This window comes from Cavia porcellus, unplaced genomic scaffold (assembly GCF_034190915.1).
Source record: "Cavia porcellus strain 051 isolate PalLab524CR breed Dunkin Hartley unplaced genomic scaffold, mCavPor4.1 scaffold_29, whole genome shotgun sequence".
NCBI classification, from domain to species: domain Eukaryota; kingdom Metazoa; phylum Chordata; class Mammalia; order Rodentia; family Caviidae; genus Cavia; species Cavia porcellus.
The window spans coordinates 22,337,593-22,365,496 of NW_026947512.1; the positions used below are offsets into that span (position 1 = coordinate 22,337,593).

The following is a 27,904-nucleotide window of genomic DNA, read 5'->3' on the forward strand; positions in this document are numbered from 1 at the left end:
CAGGGCTTCTACTAGGCAAGGCTCACCAGCCTTGGGCTGCAGCGCCGCTGCTGCGACAGAGCACCTGTGGCAGCACAGGACCAGGTTGGGGAGCCACAGTCCTTGACCCAGTGGGGGTTTCCTCGCAAGACCACTCTGCACATCTGTTCAGCTCCTGTTCTGTCCCACTATCCTGAAAGAGTCACAGCTCATTTTGCCAAGATGTCCAAGGTAGCCAAGTACCGCCGGCAGGTGAGCGAGGATCCTGACATCGACAGTCTGCTGTCCACCCTGTCTCCCGAAGAGATGGAAGAGTTGGAGAAGGAACTGGATGTGGTGGATCCAGACGGGAGCATTCCCGTGGGGCTGCGGCAGAGGAACCAGACGGACAAACAGTCCACGGGTCAATACAACCGGGAAGCCATGCTCAACTTCTGCGAAAAGGAGACCAAGAAGCTGATCCAGAGAGAGATGTCCGTGGACGTGAGTGACACACTTGGGGTGGGGGATCCTGGCTCCATGACTAGAGTGCTTGTTGCCTTAGGGGAGCAGTTCTCATTGGCCAAAGGTCGAGTGCTTCAGGGCTGGTTATTACCCACTAAACTAGTGTTGTGTAGTTTTGGCTTTGCTTTTTTGCTCTGTGAGCAAAAGCTGGGCGATCTGTGGGAGCACAGCACCCCACAAACTCAAATAGGGTTGGCAGAGAAGGGGAGCTGGGAAGTGTCCAGGAAGCATTCATCAGGTGAACTCCATCCCAATCCCTCACCTTCTGTTTTTTCCATTAAATTCCTCCCCTGCTGTAGTGGGGAGGGCAGAAGGGAAAGACCATGCTGGCAGTCTCTGACAGCCACCCACAGAGAGGAGGGGAACCCTCCCATGGCAGAAGAGTTCAGTGTCTCCACCTGAAAGCTGCCATTTTATTCTCAGGAAAAGTGAAGTCTGTCTGTCTTTCCTTCTTCCTCTCCTTTCTTCCTTTTCCACTCTATAAGATACTTTTTGGGTTTTTTTGTTTTGTTTGTACCAGGGATTGAACTCACTACCTTGCACTGGTCAGGCAGGTGCTTATCCTGCTGAGCCAAATCCCCAGCCCTCTAGCAGATATTCTTGGATGAGTAACCCCTTTCTGCGTTAGGTCCTTTACAAGCTCTCCAGGCTGCTTTGCTAGGCATGGAGAGATTCCAGCAGAGGATGACAGGGAAGGGAAAGCAGGGATGTTCAGATGCATCTACCCACACTGAGGATGAGCTGAAGCCCAATGGCCTTCTCTTTTCCTGGGTGGGCACAGTTTCTTCACAGTTGCCCTCACGTTTGAGCTCCCTCCATACAGACTAGACTAGTCTCTGATTACCTGTGATCACCTGGGCTTCCATTGTCTGTGGGAAAGTGTCCAGTGGGCAAACTATTTTAAGTCTTTGTTCTCATTCTTAGCCATGTCTGTTGTACAGTAGCCATTATTTGTGAATTCTTATAAGAAAGGCCCCAGGCCTTTGTTTCACTTCTATGGAAACCGAAACACTGAGCTTCAGATGACATGTTAATTCCCACAAGGGCTGAAGACAGGAATATAATCAACTGAAACTTCTGTGGAAGGGCTACCAGCTAGGGAAGTGACCACTGGTCAGAGCATACTGGTGGACAGGGCCCTGAGTTCCTAAGTCCTTGAAAGTAGGGAGGAGATGGGACAGAAGGAGGGGCAGGTCCAGGCAACCTGTCTCCACCCCTGTTTAAGGCTTTGCCAGGAAGTGAGGAGAATGTGGGGAGTCACGGGCTCAGGAATTACTGTCCTATGGGCAAGGCAGTTGCCCCTGATGCAGCCATGATAATGATGAATAAACACCGAAACTTTTATGAGGAAAAAATGGGGGACACCTCAGGGTAGTTATCAGGAGCATAAAAATGAAATGCAACCAAAAAATCTTAGGTACCTCTGTGACCTTTCCACCCTGATCCTACATATTCTGGGCCCCTGGCTGCTTTGTGTCGGTGCTTCTGGCAGCTGAGGTCAAACAGCACTTTTTTTTTCTTGAGGTGCTGGAATCAAGTCCTGGGTCTTTTGTGGGTGCCCAGCAGGGCTTTACCTGAGCTGTACCCCCAGCCCTCCGCCAAGCACTCGGCCACAGAGCAGAGAGGGCAGGCGACTCCATTCTTCATTCTCCAGGTTTTCTGCTCAGCCTATAAGACCATGCCAGCCTCTCCTGTCCTGCCCACCTCCCTCCATCTCCACACTGGTTCTGCGGACAGAGCACAGGTCATGGAAATGAGGGTGAGGTGGGGGCACATGTAGGGGAGCTTGCACCCTCTGAGGAAGGAACCACATTTAGGACCATTTTCCCCTCATGGAGACATCTGTTCTGATCCGCACCTTCTCCTCCAGCAGTCCACAGGCCTGTGTGGTTGTAGTGCCTGCGCAGAGGTCAGGATCTATCCTGAGTAGTGTACGGAAGTCATCTCTGTAAATCGTGGTGAATGGGAATGAATCCTAAAAAGTGGCCACAAAAGCAGCGTTAGCAAAATAGCATGTGGTGGGTCAAGGACTTGGATTTCATTATCAGGGGAACAGGGCACGAGTGCCAGTGTCCTTTGCTGTCTGTGTATCACTTACGGGGTCGTTGTAAAAACTAAACAGGCTCCACACGGAAAGCACTTAGCCCTTAGCGTGGACATTGGCACATAATAAGCCCTCCATAGACAGGAGCCGTGCAATCGTGAATTCATTTGGGCCAAGGAACCCAGAAATTGGTGACATGAGCCTGAGCAAAGCTCTGTCCTTCCCAGTTTATTCCTTCCCTTGGTCCCCAAGGGCTGTGAAGCCACCCCCGCCCATGAGTTAGTGGCCACAGGAAGTGTGCAAAGCCTGGGTGCTCAGCACACTATGGAACAGTGGCAGCGGCTCCTGCTGCCCCCTCCCTGCCTCGGCCTCCCCTCCACTCAAGGACCGTGAGTAGTCAGACCTGAGTCTGAGACCCCAAGGCTGGACGTGAGCGGGAGCAGCAAGGTAAGCATTTCCCAAGACCCTGCTACCTGTCTGGCACCTCCACCTTCTCTTTTATTTTAAGCCTCACAAGTCTTGGGATGTAGGCATTTTCATCCCTCTTATGCAGACTGGAAGTGTAAATCTCAGAGAGAGTGAATAACCATGGTGAGATAACACAGCTAACAAGGGGCCTGCTGACTTTAAGATCTATGCTTTCTCCCCTCCGCCCTGTAGAGGACCAAAAGTACTCTAATGCAGTGTCCTTGCTCTTCAGAACTTATAACCCAGATCGGCGATGCCAGGCCAGTCCCAGGCCAGTGGTTGTGGCACAGTCCTCAGAAGGCTGATCTCCCACCTGACCTGGACCAAGCTGGTCCGAAGTGGCTTAGGGCAAGATATCAGATGATATCAAGGCTTTAAATGAGCAAACAGTATTGCAGGTATATTTTTATGTGGATGCTTATCTTTTAGACGTAGCTCTTGAAATAGTTATGGGAAAATTGATTAGGAAGTTTATTTAACATGATCGAGGTAGGAACAGAGGTGACGAGCCATGGGCTGATGATGGTTGAAGCTGGGTGATGGCTCCATGTGGTGTTCATTGTGCTGTTTTCTCCATTTTTGTATACCTGTTTGAAGTTTCTCTGTCATAAAACAGTTTAAGCTGGGCATGGAAGTGTACACCTGTAATTGTAGCACTCAGGAGGCTGAGGCAGGAGGATTGTTTCCTGGGCTACACAGTGAGTACAAGACCAGACTGAACTGCACATTGAAATCCTATCTAAAAAAACAAACAAAAAATTAAAAATAGAAACCAAGAGTGGGAAGTGGGCCCATAGGGGTCATCAACCCTGGCTTTTCCTGGCCGTGCAGATTTATACTGGGCTATCCTGGAGTGAGTCCAGAGCACAGAAGGGCCGGGGCTGCTTTGCGCTCTGTGGAGGGGACGCAGCAGGGATCTTCCGGCTTGATTACCACCTCTTGTGAATATTCCCCATGCCCTCTTCCAGGTCACTTCCTGGATGGCCTTCTGCTCCCAGACACTGCCACCTCTGGGAGGCTTCCTGACACAGGCAAGGCTAGCCACCTGTCTGAGCACTGTGACCCATCAGTTAACCCTGGAGACATCATGTTTTTTTCTTTTTGGAACCCAGGGCCTTGAGCAAGGGCTCTAGCACTGAGCTGTACACCTCCTGGCTTTGCCCTTTTGTAATCATCTGCTTTCCTGCCTATCTCTCTTATTAGCCTGTGTGATACTGAAAGACTAATGCTTTTTAAAAAAAAATCCAGGCACACAGAACACACACACACACACACACACACACACACCCATTTGTTGCATGAATGCTCAGAGATTAGGGTTTGGTTGGAGTTAGGGCTCAGCCAAACTGAACTGGCCTCTGCCCTCCCTTTAAAGGGACAGACACTGCAACCAAAGGCTTTTACCCTGGTCCCGTGGGATTTCTCCTTCAGCCCAAGGGGCAGCCTGAGCCCGAAGGGAAAGTATAGCCTGAGTTCAGTGAAACACAGCCTGCCTAGGCTCAAGTTTCAGGAACCAGATCCCAACCAGTCAACCCCTGCGTTCTCTTCCTTTCCCAAATGGCGGGGGGGGGGGGGGGGGGGGGGGGGGGGGGATATATGCCCCTCCCGCTGCTGCCGCTTCCTTCTCCCTGAGACACGATGGGCTAAGGCTTAGCACCTGTAGCCAGAGGCAGGGGCAGCCGAGCTTGGGGAGGATGGTCTTTTAGCTTCTCCATAGGGGTGAATCTGAGAAGCAAGCCTGAAGCACCCCACCATGAGCCTGAGCCTCCTTTACCGTTCCAGGATTCCGGTTCACAGCCAGGCAACCCTAGTGTCCCAGCAGGGGTGGGAGCCCCGAGGCCGAGAAAGCCCAAGCCCAAGCTGGGCCCTAACCCTCAGCATGCCCTTTGCAGACAGAGGGCTGGGCTGGTCAGTAGCATGCCAGGCAGCACGGCTCACTGCTTAAGGAGATTACCCGACTGGTGCGCACCCAGAATAGCCCTGGAGGCCAGGGCAGAGGGGGCAGGAGAGGTTATGGGGGCCTGTTGACCCAGGAGGCGAGAGCAGGCACCCAGAGAGGGCTGGACAGGTGTAAAATCTCCCCCTGGAGTTTGACAGCTGCCTCCCTCCAGGATTCGGAAAAACAGCTGACTGCTCTTAAGCTGGGCGATGGGATCCACAGGTGTTTGTCTCCAGTATTGTTCCTATTCATGTAAGTTTTCTCTGTCTCTTTCTCTCGGGTGTGTGTATAATACACATTTAATTTAAAGAATTTTGGGCAAGCAGGGCCGTGGCAGCAGCTGCCCTGTGCAGCATGGCCCTTGAGTGCCGCCGGCCTTCTCTTACACACAGCAGGTGTGTAAGGACATGGCTAGGGACATGCCGAGGGGGGCCTCAGATGGACAGGACCATGGAGAACTTGTAAGAATAAAATGGTGAAATGGTCATCAGTGAGAGGGGGAAGGGAATGATTCCCAGGTGGGCCTGAGAGCCCCTGACGGAGGGAGGCCTCAGCTGAGGGAAGAGATTCACCGGGGGCAGGAGGGTGAGGGTACAGTCCTGTCTTACCCACCTGACTTGGCTACCTGGCCCCAGTTTTTTCAAGAGATGGAAGTATCCATGTCAGACCATGTCAGCATGGCCACAGGCAGGCCCAGAGTGGACAGAGCCTTGTAGGAAGTGCCCCAGGAGAGAGATGGGACCTACACTGTGTGTGTGTGTGTGTGTGTGTGTGTGTGTGTGTGTGTGTGACGGCAGGTATATCCACAGTGTACAGTAAAGAATGTGTGTGTGGAGGGGGGTAAGGTATTATTTGCATGTCTGTTAAGTTGGGGAAACAGGAATATCCTGACCCATAGTACACAGGCCTGTCCAGATTGGCCTGTTCTGTGTTTATTAGGCCACTCTGGGTGTAATCAGCAAAAAGAAGAGGTCTGAACCCCAGAGCATCAGTTCCGTTTGGCGAAATAGAAAGCCCATAGGTGTTCGGAATCAGGCTTAGGTTTGAATTGTGCTTTTGCCCCTTACTGATCCAGTGACCTTGAGTTACTTTTGAGAGAAAGGAAGAATATTAACTGTAGTGAGCACCTTCTGGTGCTAAGGTCATCATCAGTCCAGTCTCCTTAGCAGGGCTTCGTGAGGTCCCTACCTGTCCAAAGAGAATGAAAAAAATCAGCCTTGAGCAAGGCCAAGGAGAGCGGCAGAAGACCGAGGCGGGAGGATCGCAAGTTTGAGGCCAGCCTGGGCAGGTTAGCAAGACCATGGCTCAAAATAGGTAAAAAAAAGACTCAGAATGTAACCCAAGTTTCAGTTCTTAGTATGGGGGGGGGTAAAAATCAGCCTTGGAGGGTTTTTGTGAGGTGTACATAGGGAACGAAAAGTCTTCAGCATGTCAGCGGCATGAGAATTTGCTCATGCTGATTCCTCGGCCTTTATACCTGTATATGCCACATCAACATCTTTTATGTCTCACGAGGTTAAAAAAGCACTGTCAGTGGGAGTGAAAGAATGACAGAAAAAAGGAGGAAGATGGGGAGGAAGCAAAACAAAGAGCTAATTTTAAGGAAAAGGGCAAGGCTTGCTTAATTACCCACTACCTGGCTCCAGCGGCCTTGTTTCTGGTAATTTCTGTCTCATTTATTTTATATTCCAGTAGTGAAGGCCCCCAAAAAGTGGCAGAGGAAAGGGAGAATAGGAGGAGGTTGTGGCGCTGGAGAATTCTCCTCATCTGCAACCTCCCATCCCAGCGTCATCTCAGAAAGGCCAAGGCTGCTGTGGGAAAATTGGGCTCCAGGGATCCCTGGAGTCATCTGACATGCTTCCCAATGCCAGGAGGAAGCAGCGGGAAGGTCCTCACCCTCACAGAGATCCTGTGTATTACAGGTGAAGTGGACAGCACATAGCATACATGGACAGGTGACACAGTATGGAGACACGTAACATGGATGTGTTATGGGAAAAGTCATGTCATCCAGGGAAAAGAGTGTGTGACTGATCTTATTGGTGGGAACCATTTCCAGCAGGTGGTCAAGGTCTTCACTGCTTAGAGAGGTGACATTTGAGCGAGCTGGGAATGGAGCCAGCCAAGGGAAGTCCTGGGAAAAGAGCTTTCCAGGCCGAGGGACAGCTGCACGGAGACCCTGGGTGTGCAGGTTGGTGTCACAGGAAAGGCCAGGCACAGGAAGTGTGCGGGGTGGTGGGGGGGGACTGGAGGAGCTGAGGGCCCAGAAGGAAGCGGTGCTCAGGTAAAGCAGGGCCTCTCAGAACAGCAGAAGAGTTTGGAGGGCTTTTGTTTTTTCTTCTACTGAGGGTGAAACTCAGAGCTGGGCGAGTCCATTACCACTGAGCTACATCCCCAGCCTGCAGTTTAGATATTTGTTCCATGTGTGGGGAGAAGTCATAGGGGAGCTGGGGTGGGACTGGAGCTGGACAAAAGTGTGTTTTTGAAAGGCCCCTTCTGTTAGCTTTCAGATGACCAGGCTTCAGGATTGTAAATAAAAGGAAAAAGGGGACCCAGTTAGAAGGGTATCCGAGACACTCAGGAAAGGACTCAAGGATGGTCTGATAGGATGGGTACACTTCAGGAAATATCCTTTTTTTTTTTTGGTCTTTTTTCGTTTTTATTGATACCAGGGATCGAACTCACGACTGTCTGCTTGCAAGGCAGGCGCTTATGCCGCTGAGCTAAATCCCCAGCCCCCAGGAAATATCTTAAAGATAGCACAGGAGGACTGGCTGATGTACTGGAGAAAGAGAGGAGTCAGGAGGACCAGTGCTGCCTGAGCTACTGGGTGAATTTTGCATAATTTGCTGAGATCGCACATGGCAGAGAAAAGTGGTTTGGGGAAGCTCAAGAATTCAGATTTAAACCTGTTGAGTTCATTGTGTTTTTTGGATGCCCCAACCAAGTGGAATGTTAGATTGATGGTGGTATGTAAGTCTGGGATTCAGCAAAAGGCAGGGAAATTAAATTAAAAGAAATTAAATTTTCAAGCCATTAGTGTAGAGATATTTAAAGCCATGAATCTAGAAGAGATTGGTTAGGGGTTGGATGTGAATTAAAAAGAGCAGAAGGGGGCAGGGCATGGTGGTACACACCTACAACAGGAGGCTGAGGCAGGAGGATCACTATGGGGATCACTTTTTTTAATTTTCATTTTTATTCATATATGTTTACAATACACAGTGATTACATCCATCTTGGAGTGCTAGTGCCCATGCATAACACAGTTCAATTCTTTTCACATCCCCATCAAGGCCAGTCAGAGCCACATATTGAGACACTGTCTCAAAACAAAACAAAAACTAAGTGCAAAAGGCCAAGGACTAAGCCCTTCATGTTTCTAACATTTGGGCATTAGAAGAGAAGGAGCCAGTCAATGGATTGAGATATAAGAGAAAATTCAGTGGTTTCACAAAGTCAAATGAAGAAAAGTTTCAGGGAAGAGGAAACCCATTCTTTTATTAATTTTCATTTTTATTCACATATGTTTACAATACACAATGACCACATCCATCTCGGAGTGCTGGTGCCCGTGCATAACACAGTTCAATTCTTTTCACATCCCCTTCCCTGCCCTCCACCTCCCATTTGCAAAAGCTCTCCTGCTTTGTATTACAGCCTTACTTTGCTTTTAACTTACTCATACTCTGGGTTTCTCATAGAAGAGAAACCATGCAATATTCAAGCTTGCGTGTCTGATTTATTCCTCTTAACATTGTGGTCTCAAGGTGCATCGTTTTCCTACAAACAGCTCAAGTTTGTCCTTTGTGACAGAGGAGTGCTCCATGGTGTGTGAATAACCCATTTCTTTAGCCATTCATCTGTTACGGGCAAACGGTCTGCTTCCAAGAGTTAGCTATGATGAGTTGTATAAACATGGGTGTGTGTGTGTCAGTATAATATGATCCCTTAACTCTATCTGGAAGGGGACTAGCTGAGGTGAGTGGAGTTTGCAATTCTAGTTTTTGAGGAATCCACATTGATTTCTGTAGTGGTTGTACTAGTTTACATTCCTGCCAATGTGTACAATGCTTCCGTTTTCCTGCGGTCTCACCAACATGTGTTGTTTTTTGAGTTTTTGATGGTAGTCATTTTTTCTAGAGTGAGATGGAATCTCAGTGTTGTTTTAATTTTTCTCTAATGGCCAAAAATGTTGAACACTTTGTTGTGTATTGATTAGCCATTTGTACTTTTTCTTCGAAGAAATGTCTATTCACTTCAAGTACCCAATTTTTATTGAGTCTTTTATTTAGGGGAGTCAAAAATTTTTTGAGTTCTCTACATATTCTAGATATTAGTCCTCTGTTCAAGGAATAGCTGCCAACTTTTTCTTCCATTCCATATGTTCTCTCTTCACTCTGTGGGTTGGTTCCTTTACTGTACAGAAGCTTTTTAGATTGACTTAATTCTTTGTGTTGACTCTTAATGTTATTTCCTGTGTAACTGGGTGGGGGGAGTCCTGTTCAGAAATTCCTTCCCTATGCCTATGTCATCAAGAGTTTTACCTGTTTTTATCTTCTAGCTGATTGTTTCTGTTTTAATATTTAGATCTTTGACTGATTTTTGTTTTATTTTAGTACACAGTGAAAGATACAGGTCTGGATACACACGGACAACCAGTTTACCCAGCATCATTTGTTAATGAAGCTATCTTTCCTCCGACATATATATTTTTTTAATTAAAAAAAAATTTTGGTACTGGGAATTGAAATCATGACCTCATGCCAGGTAGGCACTATGCCACTGAGCTATATCCTTGGCCCTAACATATGCTTTTGACCTCTTTTGCCAATGATCAGATGGCTAGGGTTGTTCCTGCATCCTCCACATGTCTATTTTTGTGCCAGGACCATGCTGGGATTGTTTATTTGTTTGTTTTAATCATATGGTTTTGTAATATAACTTGAAATCTTGAATTGTAATGCTTTCTGCTTTGCTCTTGTTTCCTAGGAATGCTTTTGTGCTGAGACAAAATACCCAACCCCCAAAATTAACGAAGGAAAGGTTTATTTAGCTCGCAGTTTGTGGAAGTTTCAGTTCATAATAAGCTGGCCCCAGGGCAGAGTAGTATAGTGAGGGATAACAGTTCAAGGTGGCAGAAGACAGCAAAAGCAGCAAAAGAAAAAGAGGGAAGAGAAAAGCTCTTTTCCTCCTTTATATTGTGAGCAGGCCACCACCCCATCGGGCTCTCCCATTCTTCCATCATCTCCCATTCTTTCCTCTTGCACAGAATGAGGATGTTTGCAAAGTGAGGGCCCAGGTGCCCCTGATAAGTGGCTTCATTAAGCTTCTAAACTTCTCAAGTTGACACAAAGTATCAACCATTACAAGATCTCTTCTGGTTCTGTATGAATTTTAAGATTGTTTTCTCTAATCTTGTGAAGAATGCTATTGGTTTTATTGAGATTGCATTAAATTCTACATATCAGTTTCAGAAATACAGCCACTTTCACTATACTGGTTCTGCCTCTACAGAAACAGGGGATATTTCTCCATTTTCTAATATTTTCTTGGATCTTCTTTTTCAGACTACTAAAGGTTTCATTATAGGGGCCTTTTGCTTCCTTGATTGGGTTAATTGTTAAACATTTGAATTGTTTTTTGGGTCTTACTATGCAGGGCGGGCTGGCCTTGAACTTATATGAAGCCCAAATTGTCTTCAAACTCAAAGTAATTATCCTGCTTCAGCCGAGCTAGTGCTAGGATTACAGTTGCACACCACCACACATGGCCCAGTATTTGGTTTTTCTTGAAGATATTGTGAATGTTATTGTTTTCCTAATTTCTTTTTCAGTGGGTTCATTATTGATGCACAGAAACACTGTTAATTTTTGTGTATTGATTTTTTTTTTTTTTTTTTTTTTTTTTGGTCTTTTTGAGGCAGGGCCTCACTAGGCAGTTCAGGCTGAACTTGAGCTCACTTTGTAGCCCAGCCTGGTCTCAAACTCACAATGATCCTCCTGCCTCGGTCTCCCAAGAGCTGGGATTTTAGGTGTGCACCACCATGCTTGGTTTGTATGTTGATTTTATATCTGCAATCTTGATAAATTTGTTTATTGGTTTTAGGAGCTTTTTGGTGGAGTTCTGAGGTCTTCTATATCAAGGATCTTGTCTGCAAATAAAAATAGTTTGACTTCTTGTTTTCCTATATATAGCCTTTAATTTTTTCTCTTGCCTAATTGCTCTGGAAAAGTTTTGAATACTATATTGAACAAGAGTGGTGATAGTGGATATCCTTGTCTTGTTCTTGACTTGAGCAGAAAAGCTTTCCATTTCCCTCATCTAATATGATGTTGGCAATAGGTTTGTCATATATGGCTTTTATTGGATTGAAATAAGATCCTTCTCTACCTATTTTCTTCAGGGTTTTTTGTTGTTGTTGTTGTTGTTTGTCTGTTTTTTTTTTTTTTGTCTTTTTCATTTTTATCGGTACCAGGGATCGAACTCATGACTGCCTGCTTGCAAGGCAAGCGCTTATGCCGCTGAGCTAAATCCCCAGCCCCTTTGTTTTTGTTTTTGAGACAGAGTTTCACTGTGCAGTTCAGGCTGGCCTTGAACTCTGTTTGTACCCCAGACTAGTCTACAACTCCTGCATCAGCCTCCTAAGTTCTTCAGGGTTTTTATCAGGAGCAAATGTATTTTTGTCAAAGACTTATTCTGCATCTATGGAAAGGATTATGTGATTTTTTTTCCTTGCTTTTGTTTATGTGATGAATTACATTTGTTGATTTGTATATGTCAAACCATCCTTGCAACCCTGGGTGAAGCCTCCTGGGCCATGGAATATTATCTTTTTAATGATTTGTTACCAGGTTGCCAGTGTGTCACTGAGGGTTTTTTTAATGTCTGTGTTCATTAAAGAGATTGGCTTGCAGTTTCCTTTCAAAAGTTCGTTCTTAATGAAAGGTTTAATTACATGAGGACAGAGAATCAACCCAGATAACCATAAGGACTGGTAAGGTAGAGCCTGAGTAAGAATCCTTTCACTCCAGGACAAAGTGAACTCGGAGGCTGGGGATTTAGTTTAGCATCACAAGTGCCTGCCTGGCAAGCATGAGGTCATGAGTTCGATCCCTGGACCAAAAAACAGTGGACTCAGTGGAAAGCACAGAGCGGGCAGATTAGAGAGTATATACAAGTCTCCCTCCTTCTCTCTGTTTTGTTTTAGTAGGAAACAAAACAGCTGGGCGTAAATGAGTCAAGAAGTTATTTCTAAAGGCAGGGACTGTTGTGCCTTCACATGCTGATGAGGATAATTCAGTAGGGAGAAAACCTTGATGGCGCCAGGAAAGGAGGCGGCAGGGTGGGAGGTGCCGGGACTGAGCTGCCTCAGCAGGCTGTCACCTCTGCATTAGCTGGAAGACAGTGGAGATGGCGCAGATGCAGTGAGGTTGGTAAGTGTGGGAGGGGAAGGTGAGGCTGCTCTCCTCTGTGGTGCGTGTCAAAGTGGACTCTGGACAGTTTGTAATCGCTACATCTTGGAAACAACCCAAATGCCCATCAATCGCAAAATGGATAAAAAAGACATGTTATTTTTATACTATGGAGTATTGCTCAGCTATAAAAAGGATGATCTTGAGACTTTTATAGGTAAATAGAGGCAACTTGAGACCATACTCATAAGTGAAGTAAATCAAACTTACATTTGTATAGTATTTTCTCCCTAGTGTAAAGCAAAACAAAACTGAAACAGTAATAAGATCCAAAATGTACAATAGATATTGTGATAATATATATGTGTGTGTGTATATATATATATATATATATCTTTTTCGTTTTTTTTTTTTTTTTATCGGTACCAGGGATCGAACTCACGACTGCCTGCTTTTGCAAGGCAGGCGCTTATGCCGCTGAGCTAAATCCCCAGCCCGATATATATATATATATATATGAGATAGATAACTATATTACTAGCCTCTATCAGTTCATCAAAAAGAGCAGTTTGTGCTTTCATTGTTTGATTGTTTGATCATTTTTTTCATGCTTGAATCTTGTAATCTGAACAACTGCTTCTGGGATAACAATATGCAATGTATGTAATTAGTGTTAATTTCCCAATTTTTTTTGAAATTTTATATCATTTCTACTCTTTTTGTTTGTTTGTTTGATGGGTTTTTGTTTTTGTTTTTGTTTTTGTTTTTTGCACCAGGGATCTGAGATGGGTTCATGAAAAACAATATAGGAATCCAAACAGCCAAATAGATAAATTTGGAATTTAATTAACTGAGCTCAGGACCACTCATATATAGACCCCCCCCCCCCGGTTCAGGGTCCAAACAAGTGGCCCCAAACTGGAAAGTTACAGAGTTTTTAAAAGAGAGAATTGCAAAAGACATCCTGTTGGAAACAATTTAGCTCCAATCTTTCATTAATTTTCAGTTGACACCTGTATCCTGCTTCTTTTGTTGAGCAGGTTAATTTTTCTCCTGTAGGTATAGCTCATTCTGCTTTTCTCATGGGACTTATACCCTGGACAATTTTCCATTTTTCTGAGTCAAATACAGGGCACTAGTTAAATGCAGGGCTCAAGATGGCATCAGTTATGCCAAACCACAACACAAGGATCAAACTCAGGAGATCTTGAAGACCTTGCAGTTGCCAGGCAGGTGCTTATGCTGGTGGTGAGCTAAATCCCTGGCCCTGTTGCTTTTTAAAATTAAAAAAAAAAGTATGCTCTGGAGACACAGCACTGGCAGCCTTAGGCTGGATCAAAGCAAGGAGAAATGGAGGAGGCTATGACAGTCATTAGAGGTTGCAGTTTAGGTCACAATAAAAATGCTCCATGCTCCCTGAGTGAGGGTAGAGAAACACGAAAGCCCTCTGGGTATGAAATCTGGCCTGCACACAGTCAACAGACAACAACCAGCTGCCAGAGCTGCTTGAAAATCCAGTAGATTGTCACCTCCTGTGCATCGATCTCTGTCTCCAAGGCCACTCAGGCCCAGAGAGAGAGAAGGAGCACACAGGTCCCTTCCCAGCAGCCAGCTGACAGCTGGGAGGGGGCCTAGTGCTGTACCTGCAAGTCACGCCATGGGGTGAATTCCTAGCTTAACCACTTACCAGCCATGCAGCCTCAGACAAGGATTATTAATCTTTTAAGCTTTACTTCCCTTTCTCTTTATTCTTTAATATCTTGTCTGTATTACATTTATACTTCCTGGAAATGTATTTTTTTCTAATACATTTTTTTTTTTTTTGTCTTTTTCTTTTTTATCGGTATCGGGGATGGAACTCACGACCACACACTTGCAAGGCAGGCACTTATGCCGCTGAGCTAAATCCCCAGCCCCTCTAATACATGTTTTAAGGAAGTGTACAATATATTCTGAAATGTGCACAAAACATAAGCATAAAGTTTCCTGAATTATCACAAAGTGAACAGGAAGTAGAACGCTTTCAGTGTGGTAGGGTCCTCTTCAAAGGTAAACCTATTTTTTTTTTTTTTTCTTTTTCCTTTTTATCGGTACCGGGGATTGAACTCACGACTGCCTGCTTGCAAGGCAGGTGCTTATGCCGCTGAGCTAAATCCCCAGCCCCTCAGTGAACCTAAGCCTGTACAGACTTCCAGACTTCCAGCTCCTTAGCTTAGTGTTGCCTGTTTTACACTTTAGAAATGCATACAGCATATATTCGGTGTCCGGCTCAACCTCTCCCATCCTCCATATAGCGGCTAAAACCCAGGGAGCCCTGAGTTACATCCCCAGATATTTTTATTTTTCATTTTGAGACAGAGTCTTTTTTTTTTTTTTTTTTTAATTTTTTTGTCTTTTTTTTTCATTTTTACCGGTACCGGGGATCGAACTCACGACCGCCTGCTTGCAAAGCTGGTACTTATGCCGCTGAGCTAAATCCCCAGCCCCCGAGACAGAGTCTTAATGAGCTGCCAAAGATGGTTTCAAAGTTGTAATCCTCCTGCCTCAGCCTCTGAAGTAGATAGAACGACATTCATGCACCACTGAACCTAGTTTCTTTCCTCAACTTTATTTTTGTAAGGTTCACTCACAAACTGTGTATAGCATTTTAAATAATTCTATGCAGTATTCCATTGTATGAATATAGCACAGTTTTTTAATGGAAATTTGGGTTTCCAATCTGGGGCTATTACAAACAGTGCTACTGAGAACATTTTTGTGCATGGTGGGGGCACATTTACGACTTCATTTCTGTTCAGTGTGTACCTAGAAATGGAATGGCTCATGGGAAATACATAACAAACTTTAATTTCTTCACCTGTAAACAGGAATGATGATGCTGATTTTTAGTCTTTATGAGGCTCTGATACCAAAGTGCTAAGATGTAATGTGGTGCTTTGTTGATGATAGACACTTGACTGATAGCTGTTATCATTTTTAACGGAGTCCATCTTGGGGAGCACCAGCGTGCCACCCTGTCTGTCTTCTGAACCCGTCCTGCCGCTGTGCCCTGGCCCACTCCACCAGGATTTGGACGCTTTGCTAAACTCGCGCTCACCAAGCAGCTCACTGCACCCTCAGCCCCGCTTCTCTTCTCCGCCCATCCCTGGTGCAGGCCAGCCTTTCCTCCGGGAAACTTCAGGCCTTCCTGGCTTTACTTACTGTCCTCTTTAGTTTGTGTCTCACTTTAGTCATTCTCAACTTTCTCCTCAATTTTTGTGTTTCACCCATCCTCTACTGGATGAAACGAATCATTTGGCATTTCTATCCTACACCACAATTACCGGTCAGACCCAGAGAAAAGAACACGGGCAAATGTATGGGTGCCTCTGAGCTCAGCTAAGCTAAGCCCTTCTACACATGCCTCTCACTCTCCGAGAGGTTACTCCCAAAATTAACCTTCCTCTAGAAACTCCTTTGCCTGCCATCTCTCTTTTCATCCCTACTAGATGGTCTAATCTCATATTTCACTGAGGAACTTTAAGCTGTCAAGTGAGGATATTCCAAATTCTTCTTTGGCACCTGAAAGCGTATGAGCGTCTCCATCTGCAAATTTCCTATCTCTGATCTCCCAGACAAGAGCCCCTTCCTCCCAGAGATGAGGGCCCCACCCCCTTTTTGGATGCACTTTCTCCTGCCTGCACAGGGACCTTTGTGCCTTTAAGATCCCTCTTCTCATGTCCCACCATCCTTTCCACCAGACACATTGTTTTTCTCCTTCCTCTGCTTTGGGACCAGCTGTGAAAACAGCATCTACACTCGCCATCCCCCTGCGACTCTCCACGACCCCCGTGTGCTCATGTCAGACTCTCTGAGGCATCCAGGGACCTCCTTGATGCTGTATGTACTGCACATTTTGTCGTATTTCTCTTATTTATTCACTTTGTGGGATTTCATCACTTTGTCATTCTTTTTTTTTTTGATTTTTGTATTTTTACCGGTACCAGGGATCAAACTCACGACCACCCACTTGCACAAGGCAGGCGCTTATGCTGCTGAGCTAAATCCCCAGCCCACTTTGTCATTCTTAAAACACTCTGGTTCCGTGGTGTCAGGATGCCACATTCTCCTGGTTTTCCTCTTATCCCAGCTGTCCCTCCCGTCTCCACGGAAGAGCAATTCTTCCTCTAATGTCTCAGTATGAGTGTTCCCCAGGGCCCTGACCTTCCCAGGCAGTCTCCCTGGGTGTCCTCACCTAGCCCCACAGAGTCAGCCACCCCCATAGGCGCTTCTCTATCTTCGGCCTAGATCTCTATTTTGCGTTCTAGATCATTCAGTTGCCTCTTGGGTACCTTGAGTGTCTCAAATTCAGCCAGTCTAAAAATAAATTAATCATTGTCACCCCAGTTCACCCCAAACCTGCTTTTCCTCCTTCATTTCACACTGTGCTAACTAGAAACACTACCTAAACAGACACAAGTTGTAACCCTGAGGCCTCACCAACTCCTCCTCCCTCAGGGTTTTTTGGCCTCCTAGGGATGGAGTCCTGTGGATTCTCCCTCTGTGATCTCCTCTACTCCACTTCTATCATTTCTGCCCATATCACGTATCAATTAGAAGAATGTCATGGCCTCCTAACTGATCTCTCTGCTTCTCTTCTTGTGCAATTGCAATCCATCCCTGTCGAAGTTGCCAATGTCTTATTATAAAATGACATCATGATTTTGACACTCCCTGCATAAAAGTTTTCAATTGCTCAACATACTTTTACAATCACATTTACACTCTTTCGCTTGGCTTAGAAGACCCTTGGCAATCCAGCATCTCTTGTCCCTCAAGCTACGAGTACTCTTCTTGACTTTTGACCTTTGCTGCAGTTATACAAGACCCTTGGTTCTTGGGAGTGCCAAACTTTGCGGTGCTTCCTTGGTGCCTCTAAACATTCTGTCACCCCTAACTGAGATACCAGGTCTCAGTGAGCCTTACTCCCCCAGCAAGGCGAGGCTCAGGGACCACCTTCTCCAGAAGGCCTCCTGACCTCCAGTCTGGTTTTGGGTATCAACCGTGTTCACAGAGCATGCCCGCACCTTCTGGCACATGTGCACGCACGTACCACCTCAGCATCATCTGCTTCACACTGTCCCAGATTCCCCCAGGACAAGGGGGAAGCCTCGCCCTCCCCAGTGAGTATGCTGCAGGACTGGAGGAAGGCTGGGTGAATGGAGGAAGAGTGAAAAGAGTGTAAAGTTCTTATCAAATGAGTAAACCTGCAGAAGTTGTGTATTCTCTTATACTCTTTGAAAATTGAAAATATCTCTTTTTGAGATATTATTTTTCTTTAAAACATGAGAAGTAAAAATAAAGTATGATTTTGTGTACATGAAGTGAAATTTGCCAGTGATCCTGTTTTTCTTTTTTTCTAGTTTGCATAAACAACTGGTAAAATCGGTCCTAAAATTTGCATTCTGGGACCTGAATTGTTGGGACAGGTCTCTGTCATGTTTTCCCTTTGGTTTGAAGTCATTCTGTTTTCTTTCTTCTCTTGGTCTCCTCTTTCTAGCTCCGTAGGGATCTGAGATTACAGGCTAACATTTAAAATTCACCTATGAGCCCCAGGACACGGGGACACTCAAGAGCACCTTAGTGATCCGCTCCGTACGCAGCCACTTAGGGCAGAAGCTCCTGTCTTTTACATTCTTTTTGCAGTTTTTTTTTTCTTTAAATCGGTACCAGGGATCGAACTCACAACTGCCTGCTTGCAAGGCAGCTGCTTATGCAGCTGAGCTAAATCCCCAGCCCCTGTGTTCTACATTCTTCTCAGCTTGTCTAGAGGAATTCAGTAGCTTTGCCTCTAGACCTAGAAAAAGCAACACATTCCTTGAAGCTTGCTATGAGCCAGTCTCCTCTGGATCCCATGCACACAGCAGGAGAGGGAGCTGCCTGCCTTGTGGTCCTCAGAGCCACCCCTTCAGGAGGCCCAGTGCCTAGATGTGTGGCTGTGAGAACTGGAAATGCACTAAATGACTCTTTCCTCATTCTCCCCATCTTAAGTCTGCATTGTGCACTACAACAGAATATCAGGTGGGATGTTTTATGATAATATTCTGAAATTTATTGGGGGCTGAGAAGATCAAGGAGCTACTTTTAGTGGGGGCCTTCTTGCTGTGTCTCCAAGGGAGAAGGAAAAAGGGGTGCAATGCCTACAAGGGAGACCTAAACTCAGCTCCCTCCCAGAATAACACCGATAGTTCATGTGGGAGGGTGGTGTCCCCAGACCCAACTCAGCCCAGCAGCCCCCGCCTTCCAACCCACCAAATTAAGGGTCTGGTTGTCCTTCCTCTCCCTCCTCCTCTTTCCTTTCTTCTTTCTCCTCCTCCTCCTTCACCTCTTTCTTTTCCTCTTCCTTCTCCTTCTCTTTCTTGCTCTCTTTTTTCATCACCTTCTCTTCCTCATCATCTTTTTCTTCCTCCTCTTCCTCTTTCTTCTCCCCCTCCTCCTCCTTCTCCTTCTCCAGTACTGGGGCTTGAACTGAGAGCCTTCACACTGAGCTACATCCCTAGCTCTTTTTTATTCTGTTCCCTAGAGACAGAATATCACTAGGTTGCTAAATTGCCAGGTTGAGCTCAACCTTATGATCCTCTTGCCTCAGCCTCCCAGAGTGCTAGGATTACATCTGTGCCACCATGCCTGGCAAGATCAAGTTTCTAACACATAAGTTTTGGGGATTACATTCCAATCATGGCACTCCCAAAGATGCTAAGTAATTGGTCCTATTCTCAACTCATAGGAAAGAAGTTAATTCACTACATATAATGGGTGCCTTACGGTATGAAGGGTTTAAATTTCCCACCAGAATTCCAGTTGCCCGGGCTGACGGTGAGCCATTCTACTGATACCCAGTGTCGCCAAGATGGGTCATCATCTCACCTGGTGCTCATGGCAGCATCTCTTGCACTCAGACTCAGACCTACTGTTCTGAGGTCTGTGTCCCCCGCTGTACTGCAGAGCTGAAGTCACTCTCAGAGTGTCAGGGAAATGTCAGTAATGACCACAAAGTTCTGAAAACTCAAATTCTCCAGTGGCCAAAGTTCTTTCAGGTCCATTTTATGTCCATTTCTTATCATCCTTGCCTTAAAGCAGAATTGGGGTGGTCCTCAGAGCACAGGCAAGCTGAGCTGCTTCTAGGTTGACTTTCTTCAAAAAATAACTCATGATGTAATAAGACTCAGTATAGCTGATACATAAAACAGGAAAAAAGAGGGGAAAGAACCAATTATTGTTTGTGTTAGACAATGGCAAACAGCTAAGACACTAACCATTGTCCAACCTTTTTTTTTTTTAAGTCTGTTTTGAGGCAGGATTTCACTGTGTGTTTCAGGTTGGCCTTGAACTCACTTCATAGCCCAGGCTGGCTTCAAACTCACAGCAATCCCCCTACCTCAACTTCCCAAATGAGTGCTGGGATTTCAAACATGTACTACTTGTCTAGTTTTTTGAGCATATACTTCTATGGTTACTTTTCGTTTTGTAGTAGACTCTGTGTCATTTTTGTTTCTTGTTTTTTTTTTTTCACCTATCATCTTGCTATGTCATGAAAAACTCTTCCTAAACTTTTGCAGTGGCTATCACCACGAACTGTCATATGGCTGTGCTGAACCATTTGCCCGTATTTGGATATCTACAGGATTCCAAATAAATACACTTTCCATGGTCCCAAACAGATCTCCAGGGCCTCGGCACAGCGCCTTCCCCAGGGAGCCGCAGCCAGCCGAACCAGATGATGAGTACAATGCTTAGCACGTTCCCTGAGCCCAGCCTTCAGCCAACTATGAAACAAAACTCTGAAAGGAGAGAAAAGCCTGGCTGGGCACTGGGAACGAAGGGGCTGATGGGCAGCTTGCAGGGCGGACACTCCACAGCCCAGGAAAATGAAACCGCGCATGTTATTTTTTAGCGGATCAGGTTCCTGAAGTTGGAATCTCTGCCAAGCAGAGAGCACTTTTTCTTTCTCCTTTACTCCGGGGAAATGTGTCCATTTGTGTGTAGCATGGAGGAGCAAATGTTCCCAGTTTCCCTCTGTCTTGGGGGAAAGAATTGTTACTATTTACAAAGAATATGGGGGCTGCAGCCCTGTGCGTGCAGAGGCCATCGGGAAGGAGTGTCAGCTAGTGCACCCCTGCTCCCAGGGGACCTGCACCAATCAGAGAACCATACCGAATGTGCACAGTGGAGGTCATGAGGCAAAGTAATTTCCTCCTTCCCCGAAAAAAAAAAAAAGTATCTTGGCTGGGGGTGGTGACACACAATTATAATACCAGCTACTCAAGAGGCTGAGGTGGGAAGATCACAATTTAAAGGCTAGCCTGAGCAATGCAGCAAGATCCCAACTCCAAAAACAAAAGGAAAAAAGAAAAGATAATAAAGGGCATTTTATATCCAGAGCTGGTATGTGATCACTTAGTCGCTGTCTCGGGACATTTTACAGTATGGCCCAGCTTATCCCGGCACAGTAGACACAGAGCCAGAGATTAGTATCTACACTGAGACTGTGGGCTTCCGCGTACAGCATCTCATTTGCTTTTCTCAGTCAGATTCAGTCTGCTTAGGAGATGAAGAAACTGAGGCTTTAAGGGATCACCCATGGACCTGAGAGGTAGCTCGGTGGAGGAGCATTTGCCAGCATGTGTGAGGCCCTGGGTTCACAATCTAGTACTGTCTTTCCCCACCCAAGAAAATAGATCACCCAGCTGGAGGGTTTGAGCTTCTTTCTTTCTTTCTTCCTTTCTTTCTTTCTTTCTTTCTTGTTTTTCTTTCTTTCTTTCCTTTTCTGTCTCTGAGACAGGGCCTCACTATGCCATTCAGGCTGGCCTTGAGCTCACTTTGTAGCCCAAACTTGCAATGATCTTACAATGCTCCTCCTGCCTCAGCCTCCCAAGTGCTGGGATTACAGGTGAGTGCCACAAAACCCGATTCTGAATTATTTCCTTTGACCTCAAATTACAAAAAATGGCACCAAGTGCCTTCCTGGTGGACCTCCACCAGCATGAGAACTGTGTGCGTTTAGCATTTGTGCAGCCTGCCCTGTGTGGTCAAGTCCAGGACAGGTGCTGCTCAGTCCTGGTGGCTGTGTGGGTCAGCAGCTTTCCTGTTGCTGTGCTGTACCCTGAAACTTGCTGTGCTCCATGCCGGGCACTGACCTGGTCTCTACTCGGCTCCCCAAGACATTCCTAGCCATACCTTCACCCCGCACAGACCCCAGAGACACATCATCCGGCTTCTCTCTCCTCCTTAAAGCCACCCAGTCTCTTCCTTGACACTTCTCTGTGTCTGTGGCTGTGACCTCTGCAGCTGGCCCAGACCACAGAGCCACTCACACAAACCAATCACACAAGGGTTTTTATTGATCATCCCAAACAGCAATAAATAGAGGGAAAGAAAACCGACCCCCACAGAAAGTGATGGCCATCCTAGATCCACACTGTCCCACACAGCAACCTCTGGCCATGTGTCACTGAGCCCTTGACCCATGGGTGGTCCAGGTCGAGATGTGCTACAGCTGTAACTTCACACTGGATGCCAAAGACTCAACATCTTATTAATAACTTTATATTGATTATATGTTGAAATCATAATACTTCAAGTGGGTTCAATACACTGGTATTAAAATGAATTTCATCTGTTTCATTTTACTTTTGCAATGTGGCTTCTGGGACATTTCAAGTTACGTATGTAGCTCAAATTTATTACCCTTTGGACAGCACTGGTTTGCAATGCACTGTTTATAACCATAGAGCCTGGCATGTAGTTTGCTTAGATGGTTTAGATTTTCAGTTTTTTATTAAATCTTTATCTTATCCTATCTTATCTAAAATAAGAAATAAGATTTTGTGTAGGATAACTCTTCTAAGTAATAAAGGCCAGGATCTCTTTGTTGTTTGTTCTGGTTGTTTTTAGTTTTTTGAGACAGGATCTCACTGTATAATTCAGACTGGCCTTAAACCCACTAGATAGCAGCCCAGGCTGGCCTCAAACTGAGGCACTCCTCCTGCCTCAGCCTTCCAAGTGCTGAGGTTACAGACGTGTGCCATCACACCCAGCTACAGTGGTTTCTTAGTGTATCTACAAAACTGTGAAATTCACACCACTCACTAACTCCAGAATATTTTCAGAACTGGGGATTGGACTCAGGGCCTTGACATGCTAGACAAGTACCCTACCAGTGAGCTACATCCCCAGACGGAGAATATTTGCATAACTCCCACTTGTCATTCTTATTTCCTCTCCCTCTAGTCCCCCATTCTGGACATTTGGTATAATTGTAATCATATAATAGACAGTCTTTTGGGTCTGATTTCCTTAAATTACCATATTTTCAAGGTGCACCCATGATGTAGCACATCTTCTTTATGGCTGGATCTTTTTCTGTGGCCTGGCTCTACCACACTTTGTTTATTCGTTCACCAGTTAATGGGTTTGCTTATCCATTCGTCAGTCAAGTGCTCTCCACTTTGGGGCTATTACAAACACTGCTAGTGTCTATTTCTGTGGGGATTTGTGTGGACATGTACGTTCAGCTCCCTCAGGTATGGAACTGTTTTAGCCTGTTGTGTATTAGTACTTATTTGCAGTACATAATGACTGCATTCATCATGGTGAGTAGGTACATATATATCTATAACATACCTTAAGTTTTGTATTCTTCTTCCTTTCCTTTCCCTCCATCTCTAGATCCTAGTCCTCCTCCATTTGCAGAAATTGGTTTAACTTTTTGAGATCTGCCAAACTGTTTCCCAAAGAGGCTGCACCATCTACTTTGTTAAAAGCAAAACATGAAGGCTCCAGCTTCTCCAGACCCTCATTGACATTACTGTTCTCTGAATGTTTACATTCTAGACACCCAAAGGGCATGAAGTTCATTTCCCTGTGATTTTGCCAGTCTCAAAGGACGTGGGATATTCATTTTACTAAGCGATTTGGCAATCTCCTTGCCTCTCTTGTGTAATTCTCTTTCCTCCTCTTGGGTGAGTTCTTTGGACCGAGTTTTGGAGTCACCTTACTAACTCTTGGGGTTTTCATTGCTCATTATACTCCAGTGACTCCCAAACCTGCACTCAAGCCCAGATTTCTCTCCTGAGCCCCACATCCCTATTACTGCCAAACTGTCAGGCATTTAAGCTTTGTCGTGGCCAAAACGGTGCGTCAGTTCCATCTCCATGCTCCCTGCTCCCTGTTGTGCTTATAAGCCTCTTTGGGTGAGGAGCAAACCGGGAAGCTTGGAGGCATCTTCCACTCCTCCTGTCAGTCCCCACTTCCCTGAATCTCATCCGTTGTCCACGGAATGCATCTTCCTCTCCGTTTAATGCTTGACCTTAGACCGGGGTCTCATAATTCCCTCCTGGACCTTTGCAGTGGCCTCCTACTGCTGTCTTCCCTTCCCGTTTCTTCCAGGCTCAATTCTGTTCTCCAAACAGCTGCCCGAGCTGTCTTTCTAGAATTCAAATCTGATCAGTGCTTCTCTGTTAAAAATCCATTTGCTTCTTCGCTGCCTGATGGTTGGAGCCCACAGTGCACAGGCGATGTATGGTGTCTGCTGTGACCTGGTGTACAGTTCTAGTCTCATCTCCGCTACCACCTCTTCTGGCCACTCCACTTACAGAGAACTTCACAATCTCGGATCTGTGCCATGTGCCAATAAATCACCTGCTTTACCTGTTTTGTTCCCTCTGCGGAGAAAGTCCTTCTCTTGTCTCCTGGGCCCAGAGGACCTCCTGTGAGTAAGGCCTCCTCTAAAGCTTTAGCCCCAAGTTCCTGCAGCCCCTGTGCATTCCCTGAGTTCTGCAAGATGTACCAGTTGCTTGGCAGCCTTGATTTAGTGTTCTGGCTGCCTTTTCTGCTGCCTCTCGCCCTGCTAGATCTTGACTTTCTTTCTCCCACCCCAGTGGAATGACCAGACCCTCCTCCCAGTTGTCCTGGAACCTGAAGACTCAGCTTAATGCTCTGCCTTGCCCCTGCCTCTGGATCCCAGGGGAGGGGATTCTCAGAAGGAAAGACCCTAGCCTCTCTTCTTAGCTAGAGAATTTGCATCTCAGGCCACCATGCATGAAGAATCTGTATCTCTAGGGCTTCAGCTGACTGAAGGGAGTGTACTTGAGTGTTGTAATGTTCCTGTGCCGTGAAAGTAGGAACATTCTAGAACTAGAGTCTTGGACATGGTAGCTCAAGGTTTATCATCTTTCTGGGGTTAAAAACCTCAGAGAGAGTCAGTGCTGAGTAGAAGTGGCATTGAAGCCACCATATTCCCTTTTCTGTCCATAATCTTGGGTCTTCTGAGGGCTTCAAGAAGACACTGGAGAAGGCTTTCATGAAGGGAGATTTGAGGTCAGCCATGATGGGGAGACCAGGCCTGGAGGTGGTATGGCTGGAAGCTGACGGGAGGCTCCCTGGAGCTCTAGGGAGTAGGCACCATGGAATGTAGCCCTGTGTGGTGGCACAGAGGTCTGGAAGGCACCAGATTTGAACATTATCTCCAGCTAAGGGACAGTGAGCTTTTGTACAGGAGAATCAAGATCCAGAGAGTTCTGGTCAGCTGGACTAATAGGCTCAGTGTAGCAGACGAGCTTCTCTAGCCTGGAGAAGAACAGCCCAAGGATGAGTATGTACAGAACACTCATCCAGAATACACCAGGTATGGTGGTCCGTGCCTGTAATCCCAGCACTCAGGAGGCTGAGGCAGGAGAACTGCTGAGAGTCTGAGGCCATCCTTGGATAATAGTGAGCTCAAGGAGAGTCTGAACTGCATAGCAAGACCCTGTCCAAAAAACAAAAACAGGGCCAAGGATTTAGCTCAGTGGCTCAAGCACTTGCCTGGTAAACCCAAGGTTGTGAGTAGGGCTGGGAATATAGCTCAGCAGTGTAAGCGCCTACCTAGTAAGTGCAAGGTCTTGAGTTTGATTCCTGGTACAATAATAAAAAAAAAAAAAAAAAAAAAAAAAAAAGGGGAGAGGGAGGCAGTTTAGGTTTGACTTCTTCAGGAAGACCTGAGCTCCCTGTCACTGGACGAGTTCCAGCACACTATTTGAGGAACACTACTTAGGATTGAAATATTTGTATTTCACTTCAGCAAATATTTATTCAGTGCAAAACACTCTGCCAGGTAAAGAGATAAAGACAGAAATAGAAGATCATAAACCAGGTGTGGTGGCACACACCTGTAATCCCAGCACTTGGAGGCTGAGGAGGCCTGGGGATTGTAAATTCAAGGCCAGTTTGGGCTACGTAGTGAGACCTTGTTTCAAAAAACAAATCTATAACTGGCCCATGTCCTCAAGTGGCTCACTGTCTAATCCAGGGACGAGTGAGAAGACAGTGGTCAGCAAAGAGCCCTGAGCCTGACCTGCTACAGAGGACAGAGTTAGTCCACCTGACCCACGGGACCAGGAGGAGCACACCCTGGCCCTGAGAGTTAACACATCAAGGGCAGCTGCTTTTCCTTATTGTTCAGGTAAAATAATGGTATCACAGACACTGTTTGTTTTGTTTTTTGTTTTGAGACAGTGTCTTGCTATGTAGTCTGGGCTGGCATCACCACACCAGGCTCATATTTTTTCTTTTTAATTGTATTGAGGTTAGGGGTGCAACTCAGTGGTAGAGCACTTGCCTATCACACATTAGGGCCTAGTTCCCTCCCTGTTACTGAAAAAAAACAAAACAAGAAATAAAACTTCCAACTCCCAAAAAGCAAGATAGGCATGGTGATGCATGCCTATAGTCCCAGCTATTCAGGAGGAAGTCACAATTTTGAGGCTAGCCTAGGCAACTCGGTGAGAACTTATTTCATAATAAAATAAAAAGGGTTGGGACTGTAAAGTGGTGCCCTCACATGTAGTCATCCCTGGTTTGACCTCCAGCACCATCCGAAAAAACAAGTTTCTGTCTTTTATCAGTACACGCTGACACATGTGTGTATGGAGTTCTGTACCTGGAATTTGCTTCACCATCATCCAAGGATGAGAGTGCAACTGGCCTGGCCGGATGGCAACAATTATTGAAGCTGACAGTGGAGGCCTTGAAGTTCACTACAGTGTCCACTCCAGTTGTGTGCACAGTTGGGATTTCCTGTAACGGAAAGATAAATCGGGGGCAGCAGAGGGAAAAAATGAGCAAGAACAGTTAGCTGGGCAGAGAAGGGGAGAGGACATGCTAGAGGGCAGGAGCAGCACATGCACAAGCTGCCAGGCCTCAGGGCGAGCAGCATCAAGGGTGGAGGAGACGGGACGCAGAGCAGGTGCAGGCCAGATCATGAAGGACTGTTTCCCACGGCTGGGCTTCGTGCTAAAAGCATGGGTACCATTGGTCAGATTTGCATTTTAGAGCTGTCTTTCTGCTACTGTGAGCAGCTGGCTCAAAGAGAAGCCAGGCACAGAGAGAGAAAGGGAGAGGCAGACAGACAGACAGAGACACAGAGACACAGGGAGAAGGAGACAGGGAGACCAGTTGGAAATGAGAGATAGTGGCTCCAACCACAGCACTGCAGCGGGATGATGAGGAGGCCTTTGGATATTTGTTGGGAAGGAAGGACAGAGGGCGCGTGTCAAAGCAGCAGCATCAAGGCTGATATCCTAGTGTCTGCAGCTGAGGGGCTCCATTCCCAGAACTGAAGAAGCCAGGGAGGGGGAGATCTGCTGCCCCGCTTCCCCTGTGCCAAGCCTCCTACCACATCCTCTGCTCCTGTTAGGCTTAGACTGGCTACAGAATGTTCAGAGCCCACTGCAAAAGGAAAATGTGGACTCCTGGAACCCTTTGTTTAAGAATTAAGACTTTTGCCAGGCAAGGTGGCACATAACTAATCCCATCACCTGGAAGGCTGAGGCAGGAGGATCACAAGTTTGAGACCAGCCTGAACTACATAGCAAGATTTTGTCTCAGAACTAAGAGAGAGGGAGAAAAGAAAAAGGAGCAGGAGCAGGAGGATGTGGAGGAGGTGGTCGTTTAAAAAAGAAAAGTTAAGACTTTCAACATGCCCACAGAAAAGCATTAAAGCAAGCACAGAGCCCTTCTGACCATGGGGCTGCATGGGACTGCAGAGGTCACATGTCATGAAGCTGGTCCTGATTAGGCTATTATTGCCTTGTATGTTTAGAAAAAGCAAGAGGATGGCTGGGTGAGAGCCACTCCTGCCACTCCCATCCCCGAGTAGGACCCAGCACTCTGAGACACATAGTCTACTTTTAAGTAGGTTTTTGCAATGTTTTCCAGACTTGTTTGGGCTTTCATCTATATGGGGATGCAATGCAGAAGCAGGAAGTATGAGGCAGGCTTTGTGGCGTGCAGGGGACTGGAGTGACTTGTTTGTCTCTCCAAAAGATTTCCTGGTTTTTCCAAAAATGGGGTTTGCTACAAGCTTCCCAGCATGAGTCACCAGACAAATTGGCAAAACATTTAGTGCTTCGGAAAGCAGTGGAGCCGACCCTATACCCTATACCCGCAAGGAGGTCTGCTACAGGCCCTCGGGGCTCTTTGTGACCTCAGGCAGAAACCAGAACAGCATTGCGCTGCAGTGAGCTCCTCTCAGAACTG

At 46.2% G+C, this 27,904-nt stretch overlaps 1 protein-coding gene across 1 annotated transcript in view; it reads left to right on the plus strand.

Annotated features, from left to right (window-relative positions):
- Positions 1–27,904, plus strand: part of Lmod1 (leiomodin 1) — a 45,399-nt gene continuing 17,495 nt past the window's right edge. Inside the window, exon 1 of the mRNA XM_003474838.4 lies at positions 1–462. Coding sequence (XP_003474886.1) covers positions 202–462 — 261 coding nt within the window. The 5' untranslated portion in view covers positions 1–201. The remainder of the gene's footprint in view (positions 463–27,904) is intronic.